At 38.2% G+C, this 23,009-nt stretch overlaps 1 protein-coding gene across 16 annotated transcripts in view; it reads right to left on the bottom strand.

Annotated features, from left to right (window-relative positions):
- Positions 1-23,009, bottom strand: part of ERICH1 (glutamate rich 1) — a 99,583-nt gene that overhangs the window by 31,168 nt on the left and 45,406 nt on the right. For all 16 annotated transcript variants that reach the window (XR_016464494.1, XR_016464495.1, XR_016464502.1 and 13 more), the window contains exons 4-5: positions 4,512-4,886; positions 2,285-2,476 (exon numbers count right to left, since the gene is read on the bottom strand). Coding sequence is in view for 1 of the 16 variants with exons in the window: in XM_090136328.1 (XP_089992454.1) it covers positions 2,285-2,476; positions 4,512-4,886 (567 nt within the window). In the remaining 15 variants the exon portion in view is untranslated. The remainder of the gene's footprint in view (positions 1-2,284; positions 2,477-4,511; positions 4,887-23,009) is intronic.

The raw sequence follows: 23,009 nt of genomic DNA, 5'->3' as shown, positions 1-23,009 counted from the left end.
TAAGTATTCAGATGCTATGCAGTCTCCGATTTATGAGATGATGACAACTGGACAGATCAACCAGTACTTCTTAATCATAGAGGTTCTTGCTCTTTTCTAGCAAGGAATAACCTTTCCTTCTAGGACATCACATCCCAGTGAAGTTAAACAAAATTGGAAAAAAGGGCAAAGGACTCATACCAACTTGTAAAAAAAAAATCAAGATTTCTAATATATAGACATTCTTCATAAAAAGTCATATTCCGCATTTCTGTAACAAGTACTTGAATCTACTGAGACAACAAATCTTTATAACTGTGACTTTTATCACCTGCTCATTGGGAAAGAAATCTAAAACATTAAAAACTGCGCAAAACTGCCTATTATTGTGTCAAAGATAGGGAAAATAAATGTATAATTAAATGTCTAATTCAAGGAAAAATTTCAGAACATTATATTCTCATTCACTGAAATTCCTCAATTACTAATTGAATGTACTGCTAAACTTGGCTGAGCCAAATTAATATTTAGCAGGTGTTTAATTATCCTTTAATAATTCATAACAATATCATAGAATCGTGGAATCACAGAATGGTTTGGGTTGGAAGGGACCTTTAAGATCATTTAGTTCCAACCCCCTGCTATAAGCAGGGACACCTCCCACCAGACCACATTGCTCAAAGCCCATCCAGCCTGGCCTTGAATGTTTCCAGGGTAGGAGCATTCACAGCCTCTCAGGGCAACCTGTTCCAGTGTCTCACCACCCTCACAGTAAAGAATTTCTTCCTAATACCTAGTCTAAATCTACCCTCTTCCAGTATAAAGTCATGTCCCCTCATCCTGTCAATACTTGCCCTTATAAAAAGTCTCTCCCTGGCTTTCCTGTAGGCCCTTCTGGTACCAGAAGGCTACTATAAAGTCCCCCCGGGGACTTCTCTTCTCCAAGCTGAAGATAACCAAATCTCTCAGCCTGTCCTTGTAATGGAGGTGCTCCAGCCTTCTGATCATCTTCTGATCTGGCCCTCCTCTGGACCTGCTCCAACAACTCCATGTCTTTGTGTTGGGGGCCCCAGAACTGGATGCAGTACTCCAGGTGGGTCTCATGACAGCAGAGGGGCAGAATCACCTCCCTCGACCTGCTGGTCATGCTTCTCTTGATGCAACTTAGGATACGGTTGGCTTTCTGGGCTGCAAGTGTGCATCGCCACCTCATGTTGAGTCTTTCATCAACCAACACCCCCAAATCCCTTTCCTCAGGGCTACTGTCCAGCCATTTTCAGCCTGCATTTGTGCTTGGGACTGCCCTATATATCTTTTTCTTACATTGCTGTACCTCAAGGATATCAAATCAACTAAGTTGCAGTACTGTGAACCTGGCACAAGATCAGAGTTGAGCCCAGAGTGACAGGAGTGACTAGGAGAAAAATCAACTGAAAAGTAAACAGTTCCAGGTTGTATCAATAAAAATAAAAATTAATTAAAAAGAAAAAAAAAACCCACATACACAAAAAAACCCAAAACACTTCAGCAAATTGTTTTCTTTTTTTTTTTAAAGTGACAAATACATACATCTGAAAACTATCATAATTCTATGGATGTGACCATACTTGCTTTGTTTTCTCTTTTCAATTTGATATTTCTGTTATAGAAAAGGAAACAAGGGCATCTTGCCTAGAGACTGCAAAACTAGCAGAATTCCTGCTATCTTCTGCAGAATTTGGGTAAGGCCTGTGAGGAATATCCTGAATGTGGTCACTTCAACAGTTCCACTTGAATTTAATCAATAGAAGCTGATTTAGGTCATTTAATAAGGGGAGAATTACCATTACCACTGTTCCTGCTGAGTCTTGCTTAGTTTGCAAATGTGTATTACATCTGACAAGACTATCTGACAAGAATTAAGATCATAAAATCTAGGCTTGCAATTAATTCTTGAACCAAATTCTTGAATGCAGGAAGGATTCTGTTCCATGCATACCTGGACATTTTGTATCTATTAGAACCCTGAGGGCTGTCATAATCCTTTTTTAAATCTTAAAGAATCTGTATTTAAAGTAAAGAAAATGCTTTAAGAACCTTAATCATCTTGCACTCTGCAACTACTGCAGAATATGGAAAGTTTCATAACCAAGCAAGAAATAGGAGATCATTCTGTGGGAATGATCCTTTCAAATCTTGCCTAAGCATAGGTTTACTAGTATACAATTATTTACAGCTTCGCAACACAAAAATCTGTGACAAATCTGAATTTTAGTCCACACAAAAAAAGAACATCAGTGAACGATCATGAGTCAATAGTACATACCAGGAGGCATCACGGAATGTTCTTGGAATTGTTTCAAAGCATCCTTCAGTCTGTCAATATCCTGTAGCAAGATAAGGGATTTCATCTGATGTAGAAGAGTTAGATCTGAAGAAGATATGTTGCGAGATTCAAGACACTGTAAAATCCCTTGAGCAGCTGAATTTACAGTAGAATCTGTGCATTTTGATTTATCTGGAAAAACATTGGGAAAAAATAAGAATATTCAACAAGCACAGAGAATTTTCACAGATGGAAACTTTCTTTTTACTACAACTTACAACCAAATATCACGTACTAAACAGCTCTATTTTTAATTAATTATTTAAACAATTATAAAAGGGGAAGCTGTAACAAGGACAATAGAATTCATCATGACACAAAACCAAGAGAAATCTAAATTTGGTATGAGAAAAGTATGATGTAGAGAGTGAACTGTCGCCAAAGTCTTTGGTTCTTACACACTTGGCAATATAAAAATGCATTTTTTTTTAAAAAAAAAACAGCAACCAAGTTACAAGAGTAGGTTTATACTGACTTAGCTTTCTGATTTAAGTACAAGGACTATAACCAAATGTGACCATTTGGAAATGCTGCTAAAAACAATGGTTTCTAATTTTATCTAAGAAAAATGGATAATGTTAAAGTCACTCAACTGGATAAGGCAAAGAGCATAATGGCAGATCAATATATATACTAAGACTTACTTAGTAAGAAAGTTAGTCACACTGACTTATGGATGTGATGCACACGTTTTGTTAAAAATGGTACAGCGACACAGCTGTGCAGAACAGACCAGTTTTCTGTTCTTGGACACATATTAATAACAGAATGGTTAACTGAGTTTGCAATTTTACTCAGTCTGGAATTACACTACTGCACATGCAAATAGTGTAGGCTACATTTACTTAGCCACACAATAAAGTAGTAAAATTCTGATTTCCGATGATGGAAGTACATTAGCTAAAAAGTAGGATGGTTTTCAAATATTAGACATCGCATGAAGACTTGACACAGCAGAAATATTTTAACAGTAAGCAAAGAAAATTCTACACATAAATCTTGAGAAAAAAATTAGCGTGAAATCCTTCGTGTCATTCTAACAGGGCTTTTAAAGTAATTCAGTAATCAAAAGATGAATTTTATGGCAGTAGGGTTGACAGTTCTAACTTAAGATGGGTCATACAGGTAGATAAGCTGTTTAATATTCTTTATGTAGCTCCACAAAGACAGCCAAGGCCATTCACTTGGAAAATATTTTCACTGTTTTTTTTTTTCAGTTTTACAAAACAGTTATAATTTTAAAGCTATGTTCTGAGCTGACCAGCTAAAGAACATAATATCTTACCTTTGAGAAAACACATTTACTACTAGAAGATACCAACAGAATTTGGTGTAAGTACATATAATATGATACCTATCAATAAAACATCATTATATCTGGAAGACATTTATGACACCATATAAAGTATCATACACAAAACTTTTTTGGAGAGCAAGGGAAGAAACACATTTAACTACAACAGTAAGAACTTCCCTGATTTTAGTGGCCAAAGTGGATGTACAATAGGCTATTAGGGATCATAACTACATAATCCTATCTAAAGTGCTACAGAAAGTGCATTAAACATCAGTTGACATTCATCTTTTTCACAACTGCTTTATGAAAAACTGAAAATACACTATGAAAATATGAAAACACATTCCCAATGCCAACAGTATCTTCCTCTTTCCTCTTGAATGCAATCTGTCTAGATTTCATTATAAATTAGAAATAAACCTCCTCCTGGGAAAGAGCTTTTTGAAAAGTAGGTTGGATTGCAGACAGCAAGCAAGAAAGCAGTTTAGAACAGCAATTATTGCCTTCATCTGAGTGTTTCCAAAAGCAAGTAATACTGCTGGATGTTTGCTTTCAGAGAAAAGAAGAATTTGGTCCATGTTAACCACTACACTTACTCTGAGCATGCTGGAATATTTTAAAAATGAGAAAGAAATATAATGTTTTCAAACAGAGAAACAAAGCAATTAGGACTACAGCTTTTTATGTTGATACGGATGTTTTCTTGTACACATCAGAAAATGGGACAAATGCTAATTATCTGCATGACTTACGAACTCAAAAGATACACTTCTCTAGTAGACTTGGCCCATTCTACGGAAATAAGAAGTGCACATCTATTTTCCTCACGTGGCAATATTCACAGAAGAAAAAGGAGAAAGTAATACATACTGTCAGCAAAATAAATTTGCTGTGTTGCCTGCAAGAAATCCAGAATGCTATCTGCCTTTTCATCTGTGTCTTTTAAGTCTGCTGCTCCTTCTCTGTTGCTTTTGTCAGGCTGATATGTAAAATCCACACCGGTAGTTTTTGTTAGCAAGCCAGCTGCTCTCATTTTTTCCTTCTGTCGCTTCTTTTTCATTTTTCTCCTTTTGTTTTTGCTGATTTTGGAGCTGCCTATCTGCTGCAGCTGTAAATAATCTTGAAGAGTCTCCTGCATTCCAGATTCTACTTGTTCTCCATGTAAAACATTAGAATCTTGTAAATTGTTCTTTAGTTTCTTTCTTCGAATGCGTTTTCTCTTGGTTTGTACTTCATGTTCCTCCTCTGCAGATTCAAAAACAAAATGATAGTTGTAAATAAGATTTGTACTAAGCACTTTGGAACTGCATCAAATGATACATTACCCCTTTCAAATTTTGGGATATCTGAGTGGCTCTAACTTTACTTTTATGATTAGAACGCCTTTGAGTTCTACAATGTCAAAGCCAACTTCTGTGAATGCATTAAGAAAAGCTCTTCTCCCTTTTACTTTCAATAAAGACTGTATTTTCCTTTGTGCTACATACTTTAGATTATATTACACATTATATGGTTCTGCCCAGAGAGTAAAGCCAAAAGAAGCATCAGAGCCAAAACCAATGTGTGCAGGCTGGGTAGTACAGGATGAGGAGCTCTCCTAAGAGGTCCACACTACCAGCTGGTAGACTTGATCAAGAATGCAAGAAAGCAGGTAATTTACAACGAAGGACTGATGCATCCCATGACAGTACTGTGCCTTAAAAACATCAGACATCTGTTTCTGATTCTTCTACTTTCTTCTCCTTAAATATCATTGTTCTTTGGGGTATCATACTGCTAGCTCAGCTTTGGACATCATCTTTCTAGGGAAAGCATGCAGGGCATCAGTGACCTTGGCAAGTAATCCGTGCTCCTTTAACAGCCTGCCTTGGTTCTGCCATTCCCTTGCTACACTGTAATTTCCTTACAAGCTAATTCTTCAAAAGGTTCAAACATCAAGGGAAAGAAGTCCCTCCTGCTCTCCAAGACAGCTTTCATGTTTCTTTATTCATATCTTATCACTGTACACAAAACTAGACTTCCGAATTTCTGACCCTGACCTCATTTCTGACCCTGAACTGACTTGCTTCCACACAAGTTCACTTCAGAATGCAAGACTTTCTGGCACTAGCAAAGGAAGACTGCCAGAATCCATCCTCCTTTTGACTGCACTGCTGCTGAAATCTGTATTCAAGCCTATAATAATTATTTCCCATCTAATTAACTAAAATTCCCTTTTCCATAATCTAACAAAATGCTCACACATTTAATCACAGAGCCCTGAATATCGGTGTTCCTCTAATGCTCTGCCATTATAAGTTAAGCCATTTATCCTTCCCTTAACCTCTACCTGCACGTTTCTGAATTCCTCTCATCACACCGAGCCCAATTACCTGATTTTATGCAATTCTCTCTAGAATCTTTGCTTGTCTAATGCCAGAGTGATCCAGCAGAGACATCTGGAGCCCAAATTATGTTTCCAGCTGATCTGCGTGGCATCCTGAGCTGCCTCTGACATCCCCAGAGCGTTTGGCTTTCTCATCACTCCTCCCCCTCCAGTCTTTGCCTCTATTTTCTCCATAGATAGAGGCCTTCTCTTTCATTTCTGTTTCTTTTTCTGTCTTGAACTCTGTCGGCTCTGAGCCACTTTCTCTCTTTAAATATCACTACAAGACTTTTAGTTCTTTAGCTGACAGATGACTCACCACACAGCAATTTTCTATACTTTCTATGAAGAAGGCTGCATAAAAATAAATTTGCTGTATTGTAATTGAACAGCACAGCATGTTAAAGACACCAAACGTCACCTCATACCCACAGTGTGGAATGTTTTGCATGCATGGTATTTGAGCTAAATATCTTTATACATGATTTGGGCATATGGGACGTGGGAAAAATAATGTCTGTGTGGTCCTGTAGGAATAAAATAGCAGAACTGAAGGCAGATATGAATGGTGAAAGATAATATAAACAAAACATCAGTGTTTCATCTCAAGATCTTAATTTGGAATTTCATGGGAGTACTTGTGTTATAATAGGTGAATTCCACTATAAACACAGTTCCTTAAAATTTCTCAGCCCTCTGTTAACCTGAACACACTGTTTGCTAATACAGTTACTCTAATTTGGGCTCTCAGCAAAGTGGTACAACACGTTTATGTGCATCCAAGAATCCCTAAATCACAGCAAAACTATGGCATGTTGTGTAGTTAAGCACTCTCAATTGATTTTAAGCCACCTGAAAGAAAAATGGTGCACAAGGGAAAACAGGGCTTAAGAAAATTAAGTTTTGAGCCAAATCCAGAAGTTTCCTTATCTGTGGTAGATCAGGACAGCACAAGGTCTGAAGAGAGTAGGTGAAAGTGTCAAAATGCAGATTTATTGTAGCATTCCTATATACCAGTGTTATTAAGATTACCTGATTAAAAGGAAATTAGAACTGTATTGAGCTTCCTCCAACACAAGAAACGAATAAAACTCAAGACATTACCAAGTTCTCTTCACCTTTTTATAATTCTTTCTCACATATTATAACAACTTACCAGTAAGACTGAAATTTTGCTCTGATTATTCCAGTTTTCCCCCCTTGACAACCACTGCCCGATTATGGAACTAGTCATGGTTTGACACCAGCAAGAAATGAAATTAGATGCTGAGAAATGCAAAGCAGTGTACATAAATTGATTAATCTGGACAACTCACTGCAATGGTCAGAGTGAACTGTTCCTAATACGGGAAAAGCAAAACAAAACCCAGATCTATGGGAAGCTCAAGGAAAAATGTTCAGTGGGTATCAAATCAGCAAACACCTTGTATGCGTACCAAAGAAACAGGATGGAAAATAACAACAACATTACAAAGCTATTACATAAATCTGCTGTACTCCTCAAGTTTGATAGGTTTTATTTCTTAGCACAGTCCCCTTAGCACAAGATGTTGTCAGAAAAGAACATGACTCTCATAGAAGTTATCAGAGACATGCCAAAAAGATATGTATTACTTGACTGAAACAAAGATTAATAAAATGGGCTCTATTTCTGCCTCCTCATGCAAGAACAAGGTGACATCTAATTAATTCTGAGCAGTTTCACAAGCAAATAGAAAAAAGTAAACACCTGTTTTCTGAACAATACAGTTAACTTATTAAATTGACAAGCGTGCAGTAAGCACAGAAGCCAGAAGATTAAAGGGATTCAAGAAGTGGTTGTTTATACAGGCAGCAAGGCTACCATTACAACAGTTATGCTAATACATAAATAGGAGTTGCAGAAGAAATATAAACCATAATGTTTAAGTCACAGCCCACAGAGTGATATTAAATAAAATGTTCAGTGGGAGTCACCTCCTATAACTTGAGCTGTCTAAAAAGTATGTACTTAGTGCATACTTAGATCTATGCTCCCTCTAATAAATCCAGAGGCCAGAATTTTTGCAAAGCAATTTGCCTCATACTAACCACCTGCAATTGCAAAGCACCCTGCTGGTCTTCACCATCTTTATCTCCCTCCCTCTCTTAACTACAGAGGAAATGCAGACAGTGAATCTGTATTAGATACTTTCAACAATTGAGAAGAATTAGTCTCTTTTACGAAAATTGGCAATATGGAAAAATATTCTCCTTTATGAGAGCCCCAAAGTTTTTTATTAAAAAAAAAGCCCCAAAGATTTTTTATTAATTAATTAAATCCACTGTCCTGCGCACACAAACTTTTGACTGATTCTCAACATTTCAAACCAGCAGGAATTTAAAAAATTTCAGTAGATATCAACTTGGCTGCAATAACTTTTCACAGGGGCTGAAGAGGCTTATTATGTCATAATGTAACTGTAAGAAAAATGTGTCATGTATACTACACAGGCAGACTTAATGACAAATTAGGTCATAGAATCATAGGATCATAGAAGGCTTGGGTTGGAAAAAACCTCAAGGATCATGAATCTCCAACCCCCCCATCACAGGGCTGCCAATCTCCACTTTTAATACTAGACCAGGCTGCCCAGGGCCCCATCCAACCAGGCCCTGAACACCTCCAGATGAATATAGATACTTAACTAACACAGAAAGAAATGCCAGCTTTTGACCACACAAACTGTACTCACAACCTTGTCCCAAATCTACAAGATTCTTCTCTCTTTCTACCTACCAGCTGTCACCTCTCTCCCTCCTGTGACCCCTCATTGCTCCACATGCAGCTTAGTTTATCACATAATCTAATTAGCCAGAAGCAATTGTCTTCAATCTGTTTAGCCTGGACTTGCTGCCCTCTGTCAGACCAGCAAAGTAGCTTCTAGATAGAATGTTCATGAGCATTTTTCAGCCATGGTAATTTCTTTTAGCCTTAAATAAGCCTTAATAAGAACGCTCTTCAGGATCTGCTAGGACTTTAATTTTTTTTTCCTCTGACTAGATTATTTTTAGCCTTTCTTGATGTAGTTTACCATGCACAGTCACACTAGTCTGACTGACAGAGGGATGTAAAAGTCGTAATGAATAGCCTGAAAAAAAACAAAAGATAATTTGTTAACAACTCATTTTTTCTGGTCTGAAATGTAAAAAAAATCTTCTCCACGCAAATCTCATGTCTCCTTAACAGAACAGGGGCACAGCTCCATCAATGAAGACTTGCAGATGGTTTATAAAAACTACTTACTGAATTTTGATAATGAAAAGTTCACATCCAGTTTGTATCTTTGAGAAAAAAAAAGCGTATAACATAAATAACAGTTTACATTAGAACTTTGAATTTGCAAACTTTATTTATTAACCTCTATTATACTAGGGAGTTATTTCATGTAATTCATCAGCAACTGGAGACACACAGTGATAAAATTCCATAAGGTAAGAGCAAATTACCTCTGCTGACTGTGTCTTCCACTCCCATTAATCGTGAGTATGAACACATTGCTGGCAACTACATGACTGAAAAGAGCTTCAAGTCCAGCTGTATTTTTCAAGTGCCTTCATACAACAACAGAGGAAAACATCCAGGAAAGCAGCACGTAAGACAATGAAAGCAGGGAAACTATTTATTGAGATGTCTGCAAGTCTAAGAAAGGTATGCAAAGTTTTATAGCATGCCAAACTGAAATGTTAGGCTCCAAGTACCTGAAAACAAACTGATGGTAAGGATTTTTAAAGATCCCTAAGTATTATTAGAACTTTCCTTTAGAACGGCACAGCCCAAAAGAAAAAAAAAAAAGAAGATAAAGCAGTCTGAGGAAAAGACTGTCAAAGAACATCCTCTGAGCTCCTCTATAATGCACTCATCATAACTCAAGTACAGTAGCTGGCTTTCCTGCTCAAGAACCAACTCCCACAGTATGCTTTCCAGACATTGTTCATAGTAGTCCTGTTCTTTTGCTGAGATGAAACAGGACATGAGTCTCTCTCTCTCCTGGTATTTCATCTAATTCAAACTTTTTTTTTTCCTCTCTGATATACCAGATGAATCTTCCATGTATCAATCAGTCAATGCAGAATAATTTCATTTTGGTTTAGAATCTTGCAAGAGAAAAAAAGAAGTTATTTTTCATGCAAATTAAAGTATCCAGCAGGCTATAATTTGACTAAGATCAAAAAACTGTGGTTAACAAATGCAACAAAATATAATGGTTCATTATAAAAAGAGAAATGCTGAAAAGATCTCAGCAGCACAAGACTGCACATAAATATTTTCAGTCTCTTTTTTGGGGAGTGCAGTAATTTCATCTGATAATTTGAATCAGAAAAAAACCCACTTCTCATGGTCTTAGTGATCTCCAGCATTTTTGATGTTGGTGAATTGGTAAATGCTGCACATCTCTTGCAACCTTACACACAGCAGGGGGTTTGAAACTAGATGATTACAGTCCTTTTCAACCCGTTCTATATGCAGCTTACCACAACTGGGTACTACCTTCCTGATTTAAGGCAAATTCAATTAACAGTGATGATAATAATAAGTAAAGGCATATACCACACAGTGCATTACTACCATGAATGTTTACCTGGCTCTATACACAGACAACTTATTCACAAACTGTAGCAAACTCCTGCTTTTTACACTAATAATTCCCATCATTTTGGTTTGTTTTTTTTTTTGACTGCAAACAAGTATTGACGTTTTCACAGTTATTCTTCACACTGCAAAATCTGACTCCTGCTTGGTACAACCAACTCAGTGACAGGTGAACTCAACTGTTTTTTACCAACTGCATCACTTGACAACTACCTGGGTTTCACCTGCTATTTTTGACAAGCCAATCTATTTGGGATGACACTGTAACCAGCTCTTGTCATTACCACAGTTAATACCTGTGTATCAACAAGAAACCTGACCTCCCCACTCACTCTTTTTACCTGACCAGCTATTATTCAACGTAAGTTTTGACCTCCCTATACATTGATGTGTGCTGCTATTTGTTAAGTTACCAATTCTGGGACTTTTCCTTTTACACTACGTCTCAAAAACCTTTGGAAATTTAAGGAAAGCACATCAGCTGTACCACCCGTAACCACATATTTCCTGGCTCTTTTAAAGAAATCCAGGATGTCTGCAATTTCATGTTATCTTTCCCACATAGATCACAGCTCTTCAGGCACCATGAATCTTATTTTGCATTATAATCTGTGCTAAGGCTGCCTAAGGCCAACACCACAATAACAAGCTTGCAGTTCCCTGGATGGTTTAAGAACTATTTTTAAAAACTGGCATCACAGTATCCATCCTCAAAGACTCTGATAACAAGGGAATTTTGAGTAAGTGGCTATGCATTAGTGTCAGCTATTTGGTCTTTCATTTTCTTGAATTCTTTTAGATTTTTTAGGTGAATCAAGTCTGATACTGGTGATCTTATTGCACCATTATTTTAGTTCCATGATCACTAAATCACTTTCGCAGATGCTTTGAAAAATCGCAATACAGAATCTCCTTTTGCATGCCTTGCTGAGTTTTGACATTTAAATACCTAAAACATCATTTGAGTATGAGTTCAGCCTTTTAAACAGATACCCAATAGTTTCTATCAAATTCCTTCATTCTGTTGTTTAGCTGTGTCATCTTCCTTTCACTTTTTCTCAAAGCTTTCAAGACAGGAGGTGGGTGCTGGACTTGTATTTCACATATGGTGTCCTTAAGTAGCTCCCATGCCACCTGGTGTAGCTTTTTTCTCAAAGCTGCTGTCTTCTTTGTTCTTCCTGGTAAGAATCTTTACTTTTCTGTAGTGTCTTTTCTTAAGTGGATCAAAACTGTTGTGAATTTTGTCATTGTTTTGGTAGGCTGATGAGCCTAACTGCAATACAGCCACTGTAGCAATGTGCCTCTTCTGAACCACAGCACACAACTTTACTCAGGATGAGGTCCAGGGTCAAATTTCCTCCTTCAGTTCTATTAACCAATGCCTTAGATACTGACTGGGTCTAAAATGAGGCTTTGCACAACACTCTTATTTGTGACAGTCACATAATCTGTACAGGGAGAAACTGAAGACCCCATTACTGCTCTGTATCTGCTGCTTCTCTGATCTCACAGTACACAGCAGCAATGTGTATTCACAATCCCAGCTGGATACATGATGAAACAGAATCCAAGCTTGCTTTGCTCTCTGATATGTACAGTCAGTACACACACACATTGATCTAAGGCATTCAGGAGATATTTGAAATTATTCCAATGAATACATTAATACCAACAATATGTTTTGGGCCTTTTGCCTCTTTATGCAAAATGTGCTTTATGAAGCCCCTTTTGTAAATAACAACTTTGCTATTACAAATTCAGTACAGTTAAGTGACTTAATTTTTAAACAAAAGGAAATATTTTGACCTTTTAAAGATCTTTCTCATTAATGTTATTTTTTAATTTCAAGTTCCTTGTCTTTATTTTTGCTTTCTTGGGGTGATGTGCAAACAACCTTTGTATGAATACATCACAGAGCACTTCCTAACAGGGCTCAATGGTGAGCCCAAAAAACACTGAAAATGATTGCATGGATTCAGTGAGAAAAATAGGGAGCTGAGCAGATTTCACAGCCATGAAAACAGAATGGAAATTCAATAACAATCAGTAATTCTTCTGAGGGCTCCCAAATCAGAAATGTTCAAGGAGCCTAAAACTGCCTATGGAGTTTTTAAAGTTTAGCTGCTGCAAAGACTAACTGCTTCTAAATACAGAACTCTTCCTAGTGTCTGGCTAATAAGATCACCGCTTTATATTCAAAGAGTTTACTTTAAAATCTTTTTTTTTTTCAGATCTAGATTTCAGTGAATGTTTATATAATCCAAACTTCTCCCTTTGCTGAGAAATGATGAGAAAAGATGCAAGCTTAAAATCCTTATCGGCTTTTAAAATGTTATTTCCAAATACACCAGCTGAAATGTGTAAGAAAGTATTGAGACTAAAAGAGCACAGAATATTAAATGATAAGCAACCTAATGGAAAAATGGTATTTACTTTTTCCCTTGTGATAAGCAGTACCAAAAAGCAGACTAAGCTGCAATCTAACAGTACACAGATGCTGAAATAGCAGAATTAAGATACTTAGCAATAAAATCCAATCTCAATTTATCAGCTTCATAATCAAAGTAATAAAATATTTCAAGGTGATAAGTATTCAATTCAATTACTCTAATATTTTACAACATTTCTTAATTTTTTACATCATATGCAATAACCAATCACATTCAACATCACATGTGACAGAGTTGCCACAGCTATAATTTATCACATGGTTCTCTCAGTGAATCATAATTCAGAATACATTGGAAATAGAAAATCTGGAAGAATGCAAATCTTCCAAGTGTTTTATTTTGCATGATTTCCTTACTCCATTTGTCTTGGGATCTTAACTCTGATTTTAATTAAATTTAATTGATAGTTGGACTAGATCATAGAATCACTAAGGTTGGAAAAGACCCACAGGATCATCCAGTCCAACCATTCACCCATCACCAATAGTTCTTGCTAAACTATGTCCCTCAACACAAAATCCAAACGTTCCTTGAACACCTCCAGGATCAGTGACTCCACCACCTCCCTGGGCAGCCCATTCCAGTGCCCGACCACCCTTTCAGAGAAGTAGTATTTCCTAATGTCCAGCCTGAACCTTCCCTGGCGCAGTTTGAAGCCATTCCCCCTAGTCCTATCACCAGTCACACGAGAGAAGAAGCTGACCCCCAGCTCACTACAACCTCCCTTTAGGTAGTTATAGAGAGCAATAAGGCCTCCCCTGAGCCTCCTCTTCTCCAGACTGAACAATCCCAGCTCCTTCAGACCCTCCTCATAAGGCCTGTGCTCCAGACCCCTCACCAGCTTTGTTGCCCTTCTCTGAACATGCTCCAGGGCCTCAATGTCTTTCTTGCAGTGAGGGGCCCAGAACTGGACACAGTACTCAAGGTGCGGCCTCACCAGAGCTGAGTACAGGGGGATGATTACTTCCCTGTTTCTGCTGGTCGCACTATTTCTGATACAAGCCGGGATGCCATTGGCCTTCTTGGCCACCTGGGCACACTGCTGGCTCATGTTCAGTCTAGCATCAATCAACGCCCCCAGGTCCATTTCCTCTACACAGTCTTCCAGCCACTCTGCCCCAAGCCTGTAGCGTTGCCTGGGGTTATTGTGGCCAAAGTGCAGGACCCGGCATTTGGTCTTGTTGAATTTCATTCCATTGGCTTCAGCCCAGCTATCCAGCCTGTCCAGATCCCTCTGCAGGGCCTCGCCACCCTTAGGCAGATCGACACTTCCAGCCAGCTTGGTGTCATCTGCAGACTTACTGAGGGTGCACTCAATGCCCTCATCCAGGTCATCCTGGGGAACTCCACTTGTAACCGGTCGCCAGCTGGATTTAACTCCATTCACCACCACTCTCTGGGCCCGGCCCTGCAGCCAGTTCCTTACCCAGGTGATCCTGAAGGCCTTTTCCAACCTTGGTGATTCTATGATTCTAATTAAACGTCAGTGTGTGTAAGCAGTTTTGTAAAAACAGGGATGAATCAGGGTCCAGATTCACCTTGTTTTTATCAGTCACACAGTAAAACAGCTTTCTTTTAAAGAACTACTGAAAACAATGTAAGTAATTTCTTAATGACCAAGTGTCCAATATTGAGCTAATTATACACATAAATATGCAAACAGTATGCTGTAAAAATGAGAAATACCATAGGAAAGATCCTGGAAAGTAATGTAAACCATTCAACTGCCAATCTGTAATAGTTGGGAAGCTGGTGCCACAGTCTTTCCAGTGATGTGTGCAGTTCTTCGTTGCAAGCTGTGCTGCACTGGGGTTCACACCTGGCCAGAGCTGTGAGGTTAGAACAGGCAGATCTTTTTTCAACACTGAGCGCTCTTAAAACACTGAAACAGCTTTTCTATAGGAAAATCAGCTTGCTCATGAACAGACAGTAGGATAGGTGACTTTCTAGGAGTGAAACCTCAAAATAAGGCAGAACAAATCTAAACAATATGTAGACATGTCTCTTCAGTCTCTACAAAGTTTCTCTCTTTCAGCAAACGTCTCCTCATCAACTAAGGACTCTGTCCTGACTTCTCTACTGGACAACTGAAGTGTTTCAAAGAATTAAACAAGATACTAAACTGTGATTATCCCTAACAAATGGCAAAGAAAAACAACAGCAACAAAAACAACAGATAAGCAACAATACCATCCTCTACACAAATAAACATTTGGGAAAGGACTGGAATAATTTTGATTTTCTCATTTCTCAACAAGACATCGCATGCACACATGCTGTTGTTTCATAAGAACTGATCTCTCTGTACTTCTGCTCTATGCTTCTAGACTGCTGTGCAAATCGTTACTGGGATAAGATAACATGGATCACTCCATTTATCACTTCTAGAGTTCCTTACGCTGCTACCTAAAAGTGAAGCATGTAAAATGGCAATGTGAGCACAGTGACCTATCTGTTCAGTTTAATAATATGTCATGTTCTTTTTACTTCCCAATTAGTTTGGTGAAAAACAGGAACTGCTCAGCATCTCATTGAAGGACAGTATCTTTTTTTGAAAATGAGAGACTTTCTTACTGCTTTTCAGTTACACGACATGATCTGTGAAACAACGATATTCATTTGTCTAAATATGACATTACACTTCATACAAATCTTGAAATGTCATTTACGTGCAGAACACAGTTTTTTTCCATCATACATTGCACCCTCAATCCAGACTAGTGATGGTGCTATTGCTTTTTTGCTTTTACATACCTGGTACGTTTACAAACTGAAAATTAGTTTTTTCTTTTCCATTTCACAGAGGTATTAACAGTGATAAGTCACAAACTACGCATGAAACAGACATGCATCATTTTTCTTTCCCTTCAATATACTTGTGCATATACTTAAATGAGTATTACTGACTATCTCACATGCTTTAGAGAACTGGCTGATGCATGCTACAATAATGCCATTGAGAGGAAGGCAAATTCTCTTATTGGCAAAAAAACCCATTGCCTCACAGAAAGCATAAAAGCATTTTAAAGAGAATTCATTCTAACACAAGCACTTAACTTTAGTGTACACTGACTTTCAACAAGGAGGTTCTCCCTAAATAGAATGCTCAGCAGCAGTTAAGAAATCTGTGATAGAAGGAGAGGGGAATAAATCCAGTCCTAGGCCTTAATGATTCTTCCTTTTTACATTTCTCCATTATGCAATTTGCATCAAAGTCTTTTTGGACTTAAGAAGGACAGAGTTTCAAAAGAAAACACATTTGCCTGGCTTAATTTTAAACCAGTTGCCTACATCTGAGACAGGAAAACTGAGGTGTAACCAAACAATGCTTTGGCCCTGATGAAACTGGACAGTACGGCAGACGTTTTTTGCTAAAGATGCAGAAATTATTTCCTCCAATACTTAGGGTAGCCAGGTCATAATTGATTTTTCTCAAGTACTATGTCATAGAAAGCTTTCTGACACTAAAGAACTGTATGCTGCTCCCAAAGTGATGTCTCCTATTTTATTACGTTGGCTTATTACACCAGAGACAAATATTGGTGTTATGGCAGCAAAGGTTGAACCTTCTCACCAATATTCTGTTGCATTTTGTTGCCATTTGACAGATGGCAGCAGAGGGGCAGTCTGACACAATGGCCTGTGAAGCATGGCACTGTCTCTCTCCAATTTATAGGAGGGAGATGAGATTCTTTTAATATTTGTATATCCGGCATGAGATTAAGAAACAGCGGTTCAAATGTTGGTCCAATCAGTTTATTATAAATCCTAATCAGGGAGACAGGGAAAGGAAGGAGGGTGATAGAAAAGATAGAAAAGAAGCAAGGATCGCATAAAGCAGTGATAGTCACCACCGGGATCCAGCAGTGGTCCTGCTGCACGCCATTTCGAAGGTCCGAGGCAAAAGCAGCAGGGGGGGAGAGCAGCAGCGTTGTCGGCCTTGGGCAGCAAGCAGGTAGCAGGAAGAAGTCGCAGAGCCAATCCAGGAGGAAGCAGCAGGACTCAGGTAGCGGGCCCAGGAGAGTCCGTCAGCATGCAGGAATTCTGTAGTGAGGAATCTGATGGCAGACGCCTTTGTTCTTCTTCAGCATCGTGGTAGAGTGCAGAGCAAGTCCAGGAGGAAGAGAGGCAGGTCGTGAGGCTTCTGATGTCAGAAACCTCTTCTTCTTCATGAGGAATCTGCTGCCAGAAAACCTAAACCTCATGGTTTTTGATTCCTCTTTTATCCTCTTTTTTCTCCTGCCTACATGGCATTCCTGGGTGCGTGAGCAAGAGTCATGTGCAGCACCTCCTGAGATGGCCATCTTCCTTGAGATAAGCCCACACAAAAGACTGCTTCACGGCCATTAAGCTGCAGCTTATCTGTCTCTAGTTGCCCCTGGCCTTGTCCATCTGTGTCCCTCAGACAAAGGATTTCACAACACTTGCCCAGGACTTGTCCATCAGTGTTCTCCAGACAAAGGATTTCTCAAGCCTTGCCCAGGACTTGCTTGAACTTGTTCATCTGTGTCCCCAGCAAGCTTTGAGACAATGATGTAAAAGAATAATCTCTTACAGGCGCCCATGAAAGTGTGGAGAAATCAAAAGCATGGAACTGAGCTCCTCCATGGAAAAATGCATCCACTGATACTCATCAACACTTGCTGAGTATTTCTGGAGACCAAACAGTGGATGTAAACACAGCAAGATGGTGGTGGTTTCAGCAGAGGCAACACTGACAGTGGGAGACCTCCACTGGTGCAGGTTTTTACGAGTGCAGCATGCAGGCTGTTGTTCAGCACCAGTGAAAATTCAGAGCTAATGATGTGACTACGCTGAAAAACAGTGTTTTTATAGCTGAGAATTTGCTGCATCAAATAATGTTATTGTGCTCTTTAGTATCTGTTGTAGTTTCCACAGAAATAAATAGGAGGCATTACTTTCAGAGTATTGTATATTCAGAGGTCCATGATATGCCCCAAAAGGAATTTGTTTTAAACATGAAACAGTATAAAAATTCTTTCTTCATTTTCCTTGTACAGAACAAAAAGGAGCCTGTTCATAGGCTGCAGTTACAATCTTCGCATACCTCACACTAAGTCTGTTAAACTGAAGGTGCTGGATTTGGATGAGAGGAAAACAGATTTGAGGACACTTTCTTAGTTTGTTGAAGTAGTAACAGCTTCCTGAACGTTAATTAAGAAGTGCAAATCTGGCAGAAAAAAATATCTCATTGTAAATGCAAATGTTTTCCTGGGATCAGAGCACAGGTTCACTTGGCCTTTTCCTTCAAACCTTCACAACACACATATTTTTTACAGCTGATTAGACAATGCTGGCTGACTAACTTGGTATCATGAATTTAAAATGGTTTGTGCACCTCTGGAATAATTTTATATCTTACATGGTTGCTACTGTTCCTATCTGTACCAAAAAAAACACCTTTTAAACACTCTGCTACTATTACTCCCTTGGCTATGTTATAGGAAACAAAACTAAAATGGTTTTCTCTGTATTTGTTTTATTTTTGGCATGAAATATCTAAATGGCTGTATAATTTTATACTTATTTTTTATAAGTGAATGGGTTATGTTCTATAAAGGTCCTAAAGATTCATGTTTTTATGCACAACTCAATTTTTACCAAAGGACAGCTCAGCAAGTTTGAAAATGAAACCAGCCGGTCAAAGGAGGTGATTCTCCCTCTCTACTCCACCTTGGTCAGGCCTCACCTGCAGTACTGTGTCCAGTTTTCTGGGCTCCCTGTTACAAAAAAGACAGGGATCTCCTGGAAGGAGTCCAGCAGAGGGCCACACAGATGATAAAGCGCCTGGAGCAGCTCTCCTATGAGGAAAGGCTGAGTGAAATGGGTCTGTTCAGCCTTGAGAAAACAAGACTCAGAGGGGATCTTAATGTTTATAGACTCGATGACCTCTGGAGGTCCCTTCCAGCCCCTAGAACTCAGTGAAACATAAGGAGAAACCAAGTAATTTTATAATACACTGATGAACAGCAATAGAAAGCAGGACAAGAACTTAAAAAAACCCAACAAAGTAACTTATTTAAAAATGAAAAGCAAAATAAATCTGCATTAGGATTACAAGTCAGCAGGACACCTCAGTAGCTAAATCAAGTTTCTTAAGGTTCCACTGTAATATCATATTTGAAATCACAAATCACATACCTAATGCTTCATAAAATCTTCAGTCAAGTTAGAAAAGAGGCAACCCACTACAGGTTTTTGTGCTCTCAAAGAATCAGGAGATTAACTTTGGTAGTCAGATCCCACATTCATTCTGGACTCATTTCATCCTGGAATACTAAAAAGTTCAGGAAAAATCTCACTTGCAGTGACGTGACCAGCAAACTGCACCATTGGTTTGGGGCTCTCTGGAGATCGGGGCCAGTGCACTGATGAGCTCTGTGAAGGCAGGACTGGGAATGAGGGGCACCTGACGGAGACAGGAGGGGTTTGCTTGTGGCTTTGGCTACATTTCCGTGTGTGAGAAGATAAGGGAAGACTGCAGCCCTAATTTTTACTACCCACTCTTTCACTGAAGAAGAGATATGCTAACCAGGACATTACACAAAGTTCACTTCTTCTGCCATTGCCTTATATGCAGCAGAAAGAGTTTCCACTGTACTAGTAAGTACTGTGACACAAAACCTGGGAGAAATTCACCAGAAAATAATTTCAGATAGCTCAAAATAATTCAGAGCCTTCAATTTATTTGATTTTGAAGATAAGGATTTAACCATAAGTAAGTATGTGGAATTACTGTCATTAAAAGAGAAGGTGCAAAATAGTGAAGCGTAACAAATTTATAGATAAACTGGAACTCTCAGATACATAATATGCAATGAAGTTGTAATATAATCTCTAGAGGCATGTCGCTTCAATACATACATATTTAACCAAGCATGCATTCTTAACAAAACAAAAACACCTGAGACAGAGTGAAAAGGAAAAGCATTGTGACAAATAGAGTAGATTCAGTTAACTTAACCTTTGCATCTTTACTTCCATATTTCTCTACATACATGCAACAATTCTTACAGCATCTGCAAAGCTTTTCTTGAAGTTCTCAAAGCTATATATATGGTTTTGAGCTAAAATCTTGAAGTGTAATATTTAGTTTCACATGCACACATTTCTGATTATTAGTGGGTGCTGCATATAATTACAATTTCCGGATGCATGTCAAAGAAAGTTATGTTTCAGATTTTTTCCACGGAGAAAGTATTTTTGGAGATGATTTAAACATACATCTAAATTCCATACAGCCAGTGAAATATCCTGCAATCTGCCTGTAATTAGAAAAACTGATATACACACACATATATATACACACATACGAAGGTAAGAAAACACAGTCTGTTGTATTTGATCATCTTTCATTCTTCCTTGGTGTACTGTTATTTCAGGAAAGAAGAAAATAAAAATTTAATAATTCTTAGCAATAAAACACTCAACCTATCAAAGGGGTATTCAGGATTATGGTACCACAGTTTGGCTGAGCAGCATTTTAGGACTGCATCTATATGCTTTAAAACAATCATGAGCTAGCAAAGCTGAAGAATCACTGAAGAGGAGAAAACCTGAATAGGATAACTGAAAAGGTGTAAAAAAAGAGCCAAAAGTAAGCATAAAAAGCATAACAGAGAGTAACATATTAGTGGAGATAAATCTGAGATTTCTGTTAGCAAGTGCTATGAAGGAGTCGGCAGTAAAACATGACTTTTTTGAAGGAGAAAAGCTGGACAAAATGGAGGACAAGATTAAACCCGGATCCTGAGATAAAAACAGAAGAGCTGTATCACTGTTTCATTACTTTAGTTTTTACAAATAAGCCTATAGTTAGTACTGCCATTTCTTAAGGAGCTGAAAGAAGCACAAATTAATATTTCTCTCCTACACTGTGTTCAACTATGTACCAAGTAAAGAAGTACTTGAAAAAAGAATCAATCTATTCATTCTCTTCTCTTGCAGAAGAAGAGGAAGGATGGACATTAGGTTCTTCTCAGTAAAAATACTGCAGTTCAACTGAGGTGTTCAACCAAGATACACAATCTACTACAATATTCACTCTGTTTATTGTGCATTTGAGACCATTTTATGAAAATTTTGAAGAAAACTGAGCCTAAAATGGAGCCCTATGGAATCCCACTAGTGAGTGTGGGGCAGGATGAAAAGTATCATGTGATATAAAATCATTATTGGTAACAACAATTCTTCCAATTCCAATTTCTTCAGTACACAGGTCTTAGTGGATGTTGTGGCAGTACAGTTCTGCAATCAGAACCAAACTGTAAGTGAACACTGCACTGAGTATCTGCGTCCTGGAAATGAAACTAGTGGTATGTAGATGCAACAAATGAGTACACAGTTTTGATAGCAATAAGAAAAAGTGCAGTAGTTCTGGTCAGCTAGTTCATACTGCTGAAATCAACTGAGTATCTCAAGAATGCACTCAGATTGCTTGTAATACATTTTGGCTAGATTACAGCAGTAAATTTTGTGTGCTGATATTCCTGTCTTTTGGTGTATCAACGTTACTTCTACTTTTTCAGCTCTCCACAGATCCCTAGGAAGTAATAGGGTGAGCGAGACTGATACATGCCACACATAATGCATATCCTACAATTCCGAGCAATTGAGACTCTACAGTGAAGGAAGGGACTTTCTTTCCATTAGTCTACTACATTTCCACAGAAGGCTGTTACAGAGCATACTCCAATTATGATTCCATTTCCATTTGCAGAGCTAAAATAGAAGGAAGATAGCATGAAACCAGCAAACAAAATTATTTAACAAACGCACTGGGAAAGGGAGATGGATGAACGGCAATTTTCAACGGTTCCTTGACAAAGATACAATTGTACAAAGGGTTGTTCAGTACTTTAAAAAGACTGAAACCCATATATTTTGTAGAGAGAAATAACCAAAGGCAAAGGATATCAGATCAGGAAATTTCCCAAGTGGAAGCTGAATGGAGACACTGTGCTGAAAGCTCTATCAATGCAAGGCGGTAAGCCTACAAACTGTCATAAATTACAACAGCTGCTATAACAGAATAGTGATAAAATGAAACCATTGGGTAGGCTTGATTCTGGCTTCCAACATGAGGCAGCAGCACTTCCACAAGGACTGCATCAGCAGCATGTTCTGTACGTTATGCAAAACACTTACAAAAAACTGCTATATATCCGAAGAGACATGGTTACAACTATGCATGCATTCTTTTTCCCGTTGTCTTCATTTTCCTTATCCAATCACCCATACTGATTGTAAATCTATTCATGTTAAAAACTAAGCTTTCTACTCTTTTTTTGCAGCGTCTAGGGTATTTAAACAGCATGGCAATACAGAATAATAAAAAATCTGCATCCAAACTGCTTTCCTTTTGCACCTATTCTTAAAATGTGAGAATTGAAAATGCTACAAGTGAGATTAAACAGAAAAAGCAACACAAGCATTAACAGTGAGAGGATAAGTCAGGGTCACATCTTCTGCTTGGTATTCACAAACCTGTCAGTGGATAGTTTTGACATGTATGATATCAATGTTCTGTTTTTGTTCAGTACAAACAGATACACATGCTATAGCAGAGCATGAACCAAGTATATGCCATGTATATTAACAGTGACAGAAACCTCTCCAATATCTGCAAAACAATTTTATCTCCTGCTTTTGCAGATGATGAACTGAGATACAGAGCAATGAAGAACTTAAATAGCCAGAGATGCAGAGACAAAGCAGTAAATTTACTGACTTGCCTTTCCACTTAATTCAGTACCCTATTGACTTTATCCAGCTGTACCACAACGATTTAAGTACAAAAGCTTAGGTCTTGATTGTATTCATTATGAAATCAGGAGCTGAAAGCAGTCAAGCAGCATCGGATTCCCAAACTTTTGGGGGTCTGCTTGAGTGAGGCAGCAATTACAACAGCACCGATTTTT

The sequence above is a fragment of the Phasianus colchicus genome, chromosome 2, assembly GCF_987193195.1.
Source record: "Phasianus colchicus chromosome 2, bPhaCol1.hap1.1, whole genome shotgun sequence".
Taxonomy (NCBI): Eukaryota; Metazoa; Chordata; class Aves; order Galliformes; family Phasianidae; genus Phasianus; species Phasianus colchicus.
Note: the sequence above shows the minus strand (reverse complement) of the source record. Positions and strands in the feature narration are given on the sequence as shown.